Source organism: Callorhinus ursinus, unplaced genomic scaffold (assembly GCF_003265705.2).
Source record: "Callorhinus ursinus isolate GAN/ISIS: 27379988/994484 unplaced genomic scaffold, GSC_fseal_2.0 scaffold4, whole genome shotgun sequence".
Taxonomy (NCBI): domain Eukaryota; kingdom Metazoa; phylum Chordata; class Mammalia; order Carnivora; family Otariidae; genus Callorhinus; species Callorhinus ursinus.
Genome location: NW_027397066.1, coordinates 6,824,991 through 6,833,419, shown reverse-complemented (window position 1 = coordinate 6,833,419; position 8,429 = coordinate 6,824,991). Strand labels below are relative to the sequence as shown.

Below are 8,429 nucleotides of genomic sequence, written 5' to 3'. Positions count from 1 at the left end.
GGGAGGTCGTGCTCTGCTGGGAGGTCGTGCCCTGGTGGGAGGTCGTGTCCTGGTGGGAGGTCGTGCTCTGGTGGGAGGTCGTGCCCTGGTGGGAGGCCGTGCCCTGGTGGGAGGTCGTGCTCTGCTGGGAGGTCGTGCTCTGGTGGGAGGCCGTGCCCTGGTGGGAGGTCGTGCTCTGCTGGGAGGTCGTGCCCTGGTGGGAGGTCGTGCTCTGCTGGGAGGTCGTGCCCTGGTTGGAGGTCGTGCTCTGCTGGGAGGTCGTGCTCTGCTGGGAGGCCGGTTGGGAGCAAAGCTTCGGTGGACCTGGGGCCCGGCTGTGCTCTCTGCTCGCTGGCGCCCCCACCTGGGGCCCAGTTTTTGTGTGGAAGATGGGTACCAACACTGCCCCCCAGCTGTGCGAGACGCTCACACTGGCCCACATGGGATGTTCACGTGCTGCAGGTCGGAGCTGCGGAGGGGCTTTCTTTGGACCTGGGATGCCAGAGCTTAGATTCCGGCGTGTCCTGTTCGTGCCCAGTGTTGCTTTAGAGCCTTGCTCTTCCAAATGCTTGCATCCCTTGAACCTCAGGAGAAGGCCGTTGGGCAGAGCTCCTGTGGAACTGTGTAACAGGAAGATGGAAAGTTTTGACGTCAGATGGCTTCCCGAGAAGCTGGTGCGCGTGGTGACGATGACAGCCGCCGATAGTTACTACAGTGCTGTGACTAGGAACAGTCACAGCCCCCAGCGGCTGAGGGAGGAAGCACAATGCAGGGTCACAGGGCCCCCGCCCCCAGCAAGCCTCGGGACGGGGCCCGGAGCGGGCCCGGAGCGGGGCTGAGCGGTCCGTCGCTGGCCTCTGCACCCTGACTGCTGCCTGTGATTTTCAGATCGTCCTGCTTAAGGATCAGAAGAAGTGCTTCAGCATCGACAGCCCCGGCTACGAGCCCGAAGTGGTGGCGGTGCACCCCAGCGGTGACACGGTAGCTGTTGGGGGCACGGTGAGTCTCCTGTCCCTCACATGCCCTGCCCCCGGCTGTCGGGGCGGTTTGGGGGTGACACGGGCTGGGTGAGCGCGGAGTGTCCCGAGGCAGATCGGGAGGGAAGTGGTGGGGGACCAGGGGCCCGGGCAGCAGGCGGGGGCTGGGCTGGGGAGCACACAGCAGGGGGACCGCCGGGCCGTCAACCACGTGAATGCGTGGGGCATACGTGACTTAGCGTGTTGAGAGAGGACCAGCAGGGATGAGCGGGGCTGGCAGGTTGTAGGTGGGAGGAGTGTGGCAAGAAGATCGCTAGCGCGTGCAAAGCAGCACTAACCCGATGGGTTCAGGGTTTTCCTTCGGTGCTGATGTCTGTGCTGCCCAGTGTGGTGCTTCTGCCTTCCTAAACCTAGAGCCGCGGGGACCCAGTGGTCCCTGCCTGCCAGGCCGAGTTCTGCATGCTTTACAAACCGGCTCCCTTCGTCGCATCCGGCCCCGGGGGGCTCAGGTGCCCTGATGAAGGAGCTCCGCGGCCGAGATGGCAGACCTCCGCGCCCCCAGGGAAGGGCGTCACTGTCGGGCAGTGCCGGCCGTGTCAAGGGCCAGCTGCCCCCCCAGAGGCCCACGGCCGATGTCGCAGAGCCGGCGTGAGGGCTGAGGAAAGGCTGGTCTGCGGGCAGGGCTTTGCCCAGTAGCTGGCGCATGGGACGCGTCAGCTCGGCACCAGCCACTCCACTTACTCCCAGGCGGTGCCACCTCCAGCCTCAGAAGTGGTCCTTGCTGCCCGCCCTTCCAGCCCGGAGGGGGACCAGCCAGGTCAGGGAGCCTCCCGCCACGGCCACAAGCTGTTCCTTCCCCCAGGAGCCCGTGGACATGGCGTCTAGTCCCCACTGCCAGACACAGGAAGCAGGGCTTGTCGGCCCCTGTCTGTAGCTCTTCCTCTGTTTTGCTGTCCGCGGTGGCCATTAAGACCCGTGGACTTCCCTGGTGTTCACAGATCACAGACGAGTAAGCTGTGTCCCGTGTGTGGTGGGGGGGCCCTCCACGGGGGCTGCATCCCCTCCTGCCCAGCGGCCCCAGCGGCCCCACCGCCTCCCACAGGGTTCCCGTCGGCCCTGCTCTCCTGCAGGTGCTCGGCCTGGACACCGTCCCTGTGGGCCCGCACCCCGCAGTGCTGGCGGTCCCTTCTGGGCCTGTCACCCCTTTCCCAGATACCTGCCCTCTGGCATGTTTTGAGAAGCAGCCTTCCCTTTTTTAGGGAGGAGTTCACAGCCGTGGTCCTGGGGCAGGAGGTCAAAGTCAGACATGGGGTTTGAACCTGGTGTTCCCCCTTGCACAGCCAGAGCACCATGCCCTGCTTTCTAGACCTTTACTACCTTTTTTCAGTTACAAAGAGAGATGGCTGTCTAGTCGTCCCCTCAGCTCCCACCTCACGGTCTTGGCAGCTTTCGTCTTCCCTGGTTGTCTGCCAGCCCTGGGCCCGTGAATCTCTGTGATCACACAGGACACGTCTCTTTATCCCAAGTTTCCCCATTGCCCCCCCACGCTAGTAGTCCTCATTTAATGACATTCCAGCGAGTGGCTGTCCCATCACGTAGTTAGCCCGGTGGCAGACCTTGTGCTGTGTGCCCTTCTGTGACACCCTGTGTGCGGTCTGCGAGCGTAGCCGTTCCCTTCCTTGTGATGCCTCCTTGTGGGCCTTGGACTCCCAGGACCCCAGGACCCCAGGGCCCAGACTCCCACTGCGGGCAGGCGTCAGCTGGGCTTGTCCCGGGAGCTCAGAAACCCTGCAGGGGTTGGATGTGGCTTTCCTCCTGTGTTAGAGGCAGAGCCAGGGCTGTGTCGTGGACAGAGCATGTTTGCCACTCGGATAGCTCAGCTGCCCCGAGAGGGCGGCTGGTCCTTGATCTGCCTCCTCTCATGGCAGCCTTGGGCAGTCGCCAGGACACCACCTCTCCCGGTTCCTTCTGTCTGTCCATATCCGTGCTACAGGGATTCATTCCACCGTGTGTGACACTTCTCAGGCCCAGGTCCTGGACAAGTCTCTGGGGGCATGAAAACTGGGGGTGTGGGGGGGTGGCCCTGGCCTGGAGGCCAGGTGCCCAAGGTGTGTCCACCTGGCTGGGCTCCAGAGCACGGTTGGACTGTCAGCAGAGATGTACAGACACCCCTCAGAGGCTCTGGCCGAGGAGAGCTGGGTAGAGCCAGGCACTTGGGCATCTCATGGGCATCCCAGGCTCAAGGACCCCTGGGGCAGTTGATCAGCCCATGGACGAGGTGGCACCCGCCATCTGAAAGAGCAGGTGTGCCTCCCCTGTGAAGAAGCACCTGGGTCACGACAAGGAGGGGGCGCTCACTAGGAGACAGCCGGCGGACAGAGGGGGGCCTGGTCAGAGTGAGTTGCTGCCTGAAGGAACCTCTGGGGCGCCGGGAAGGGCCCTGTGGGTACAGAGCACAGGGGAGGGGGCAGGCAGTGTGGCCCGAGGGGGCAGGCAGAACGGGGGTCCTAACGCACATAAAGGTAGTTCTCAGAGTTTGCCCTGCGAACACCTGCATTAGAACTTACTGGAGTGTTTCTGAAGAGAGGCAGAGTCCCAAACACCCAGAAGCAGAATTGGGGGCGCCTAGCACTCTGCATTTTAATTACCTTCCTGAGTAATTTTTCCCACAATGCTGAGTACGCCGTGGGAGCTGCTGAACGGTTTTCGGGAGGGTGTTGGGGAGCGCGAGCGCGTGCCTGTGTGTGTGCTCCCGCAGTGGTGCACATCAGGAAGTGACTCAGTGCCCCTCTGTCCTCCTGCAGGACGGGAATGTCCGCTTGTACTCCATCCTGGGCACCACGCTGAAGGACGAGGGCAAGCTCCTGGAGGCCAAGGGCCCCGTGACTGATGTGGCGTATTCCCACGATGGCGCTTTCCTCGCCGTGTGCGATGCCAGCAAAGTGGTCACGGTCTTCAGCGTTGCAGACGGCTACTTGGTGAGTGGGCAGGCAGCGTGGCTCTGTACCCTTGCTGGGCAGTGTGGAAGGCCGGGGGGGTGGCGGCCGGCCGTGGCGTCTCTCCCCTCTTGTCGTGAGCGTGGCAGTCCCATGAGACCGCGTGGCTTTCTTGTTCTCAGAGCTGAATGATGTGAGACAGGGAGACACACTGTCGTCCAGGGTCTCGTGGTTTTGTGAGTGAGGTAGAACACTTGCCAGAAAGTTAGGACCCTGAGTGGTGGCAAGGCTTGCTGTGAGGACAGGCTGATTGGTTCACCTGGGCTGCCTGGCTAAGTGACTTCCTGGCTTCTTCTCTAAGGGCTGAGACTAGAGTTTCTTCTTGTGTCTCATTGCTGATTTAAGTCTCACGAAGATGAGCACTGCCTCACGTGTGGCGCGTGCTGGGCAGTGGGCTGGCGAGGGCAGACCAGGGTGCAGAGGCACCTGGGCGCGGGAGGGCAGCCGTGCGCCAAGAGTGAGCCGTTGCCCCAGTTCACAGGGGGCTGAGCTCTGTTAGGGGTTCCGTCACTTGCTGGGTGTGGCCCAAGCGGGGGCACAGGATGGCAGGTCCCCGGTCCCCGGGCCCTGCACCACACCAGCCCCCCAGCACTTGAATGGTTTTGGAATGCAGCAGAGGTGAAAGAATTTACCACCTAGGTTTTGCCATTATCCATCTGATAATCTTAATTCTGGGTGCACTTAAAGTAAATTACAGGCATCTGTACACTTCCCAGTAAATACTTGGGCTTATGTAGGAACTAGAGTTGAGTCTTTTAGTCTCTCTGATGCTACAATGTTATTTCTGGCAAAAGGCACAAGTGAAGCTTGCTTTGGACATAAAGCCTGTAATCAGGACCTCCATCGACATGATACCCCACGTCCTAGGGGATTTCCTTCTGCTGCCTCACCACATTTCTCAGATTTTTTTTTTTTTTTTATCTCATTTTTAGTGGTCTCATGTATTTACAACAGAAGTCTTGTCGACAGCATGCTAAGTAGGCAGTCCACAGGGTGGGATCAACACACCCCAGAACAGGCAAACTTGAAAAGGAAAATCATCATCAAGTCGACCTTTTCTTAGGGATTAAGAAAACGGAATGCCCTGAAGAAAAAGCATTCTTACGGCATCAGGAAAGTGCTAGTCCTCCAGCTTGCAGGTTCCGTCCAGCCCCCCGCCCGGCCCAGGCCTCGGAGTAGCGAGTAGTGGGCAGGTGTGTGTGGGGAGGGGCTGGCGGCCTCCCTCTGCTGCCTGAAACTTCCCTGAGCGCCACCTGCCCGAGGCGGGGCCTCCTTGAGCCTTTGTGTCTGCATTGCGCTGAGCCCTGGCTGGGCCGAGGCTCCATGAAGGAGAGCACACACACCTAGCGCCTCGGGGGATGGAGGCCGTTCGGGGCCCCGGGGGCACAGTGGCTGCTGCCCAATGCTGGGCCGAGCTGGGCTGTACCCTCCTGGGCCTCATCACAGAGCAGTGGGCACCTCGGGTTCCCGTGAGGCCTCCGTGAGGCATGCACGGTGTCTGGCAGAGTGTGCTGCATCAGCGTCAGCCCTCGTGGTGGTCACTGGGGGCAGGTGCGATGACACGCGCCCCTCTGGCCTGAACCCTGACCTACCACCTCTGTTTTCAACCCGCAACTAGGAGAACAACGTTTTTTACGGACACCATGCGAAGATTGTCTGCCTGGCCTGGTCACCAGACAACGAGCACTTTGCCTCTGGTGGCATGGACATGATGGTGTACGTCTGGACCCTAAGTGACCCTGAGACCAGGGTCAAGATCCAAGGTGACTCTCGATCCCGCCTCGGCTCCCCAGGCAGCCCCAGAGAGGCTCTCCCCAAGCCCAAGTGTCCCATCTGTGCTTCTGGGGAAGTTACCCCCGAGAGGCATGGCTCTCATGCTGCCGGCCCCCACTAGACACACAGAGGGATCGACAATGCGCGTGTTCCCCTTGGGAGAGCAGCTGGGCTCCATGCACCGGGCATGCGCCTTAGCACACGGGGTCCCTCTTGACATCTCTTTCTCAGCCTGTCGGGTTTCCATAACAAGTACCGCAGACTGGGCGGCTTATAAAAACCACAGAATTGTTGCTCACAGTTCAGGAGGCTGAAGTCCCAGGTAGGGGGTGGCATGACTGGGGCGTTGGGGAGCTCTTCTGAGTCAGAGACTTCTCACTGGGCCCCACGCAAGGGAAGGGCGATGCTCTGCGGGGCCTCTTTAATAAGCCACTGATCCCGTTTGTGCTCGCAGCTCTTCCAAGGCCCTACCTCCTGATACCATGGCCTCGGGCATTAGGTTTTTGGTGTACAATTTTGAGGGGCAGACACAAACGTTCAGACCACAGCACTTTCCCGTCCCCCCCACCCCCTAAATTAAACTGCTGATCGGGTTCTCTCTCCATGACGGGCAGCGTCCAGTAGGAATGTAATGGAGCCTCCTGTGGACCTCCCGTGTTTCTAGTAGCCTCGTTTAAAAAAACAAAAAACGGATGAAATTACTCTTAATAGTAAGTTTTATTTAGCCCAACATATTTTTTCTACATGTGGCGATAGCTCGCTTCAGGGGCTCTGTGGTCACACGTGCCTCCTGGCCCCGGGAGGGACCGTGTCTGGCCAGGGTAGATCTGAAATTCTCCTGCCCTGGTGTCACCCACCCCCCAGCCAGATGGGAGGGCCCAGTGAGAGGGGGCCCAGAGCAGGTTCCCCTGGGCCCCCTGCTCTGTGAGGTTTGTACTAGGACGCACCCAGTCCGGAGAGTAGAGGCAGGAAACTGGGGAGGACTATGGTCACCCCTGGTGCACCTCTCACAGAGGGGGGGCCCGGGGCCCGGCCAGTGTTTCTCAGGGTATTCTGGTCACCGGTCCACCTCTTACAGGTTTCTCCACTTTTATTCACTGCCCCCTTCCCCGCCCATTTTATTACTGCGGATATACCAGGAAGCTGTTTGTGTATTGTCTGTGTATTGTTGCTTTATGCATAAAAAGGAACAGACTTTTACCTCCTTGGGGGAGGAGCAGTTCTGTCTCCCAGGGGATGTTGGTTGTCAGGATAGTCCCTGTGTCTGGGAGGAACCGCAGGGATGCCGGCTTGAGAATGCCTGCACCCACCTTCCACCTTCCAGACGCTCACCCTTCGGTGAAGAGGGACAGGGTCTGATGAACAACAGTCCGCGGTCAGGTTCGCAGCCGTTGTTGCTGTTGGCACAGCTTGTCCCCTGCTCATCACGTGAGGTTTTGGGGGAGCAGAGGGGCTTCCCTTCAGAGCGCCTTCTTTCTCCCCAGACGCGCACCGGCTCCACCATGTCAGCAGCCTGGCCTGGCTGGACGAGCACACGCTGATCACGACCTCCCACGACGCCTCTGTCAAAGAGTGGACAATCACCTACTGAGGAGCCCCCTCCTTTGGACGGACCGAATCAGGGACTAGAGCTTAACCGCAGCAGAACACATCATTTCTCTAAATATTTCTGTCCTGCGCCCCCACGCCCGCCCCACTCAGGAGGGAGGGGCCTTACGCGAGTACCCTCGGCTCTGCAGGGTGTTCCTATCTGTACACGTCCTTCTGAAAGCTTTAGACAGTGACAGTTTGCACATGAAAAATAAAGCAAGCACTTAAACACCGTGTGGAGCGTAACTCAAACCCACTACCCACCCCAGCCCGAGTGCAGAACATTCCGGAGGCAGAGCCTCGAAAGCACACAGACCTGCCCCTGCAGCTCTTGCTGTCTGTCAGGGGAGGCTGCGGTTGTGGGCCGCCCCTCTCCCTGCGGACCCCCTCCCCGCGGAGCGCCCCGTGCTGGTGGGCGCAGTTCTGTGCAGAGCAGGGGCCCCCCGGGGGCCGGAGCGTGTGCCCCGCTGTGCGGCCACCCCCGCAGCAGAGGGGTGCACCCACATGAACCTTGGATTTACTGTCCGTTGTCGTGCTTGATTTTAAGAATGGAATTGTGGGAGTTTTGTTTTTTGTTTTTTGTTTTTGTTTTTGTTTTTCCCTTTTTACTGTATCTTAACTGTTGCCTGTCCATGTTTACAGGCTAGTGCGCCGAGTGCGCCACCGCCTCGCCTCCGGGTTTTCCAAACCCGATTAGCCAGAGCCCAGTCTCGGGTGTCTCGGCCCCTGTTTTGCTCTCCTGCTTTGATGTGTTCCTGTCTTTCTTTCCCCCTTCTACCCCCAAGAGCAAAGGTTAATTTAAAGGCAGAGGTGATGTCACTGTAAACTAACCTGTCATGGTTTTCACTTTTTTTTTTCAGTGCAGAAATTAAAAGTAAGTATAAAGCACGCTGATTTGTAGTTTTTTTGCGTGTGTTGGAATTACTGGTAAATGTTGGCTGAGAGCAATCGCTCCCTTTGCACTTGTGAAAACACTTGAGCGCTTTAAGAGATAAGACCAAGAAGTGATTAAATGTCTTTCTCGTCACTGTGGATGGCTGACTTTGTGTGGTTGGGGGGCCGTGGCGGGGGGGCGGGGCGCATGGAATGCTGTGCGGACCCGAGTGGCTTCTCC

General features: G+C 59.4%; 1 protein-coding gene across 2 annotated transcripts in view; it reads left to right on the top strand.

Moving 5' to 3' along the window:
- The window catches only part of WDR1 (WD repeat domain 1), a 43,534-nt gene extending 35,990 nt beyond the window's left edge, over positions 1 to 7,544 (top strand). For both annotated transcript variants that reach the window (XM_073891423.1, XM_073891422.1), the window contains exons 12-15: positions 868 to 978; positions 3,761 to 3,934; positions 5,571 to 5,715; positions 7,210 to 7,544. In XM_073891423.1, coding sequence (XP_073747524.1) covers positions 868 to 978; positions 3,761 to 3,934; positions 5,571 to 5,715; positions 7,210 to 7,316 — 537 coding nt within the window. In that variant the 3' untranslated portion in view covers positions 7,317 to 7,544. The remainder of the gene's footprint in view (positions 1 to 867; positions 979 to 3,760; positions 3,935 to 5,570; positions 5,716 to 7,209) is intronic.
- The last annotated feature ends 885 nt before the right edge of the window (positions 7,545 to 8,429 follow it).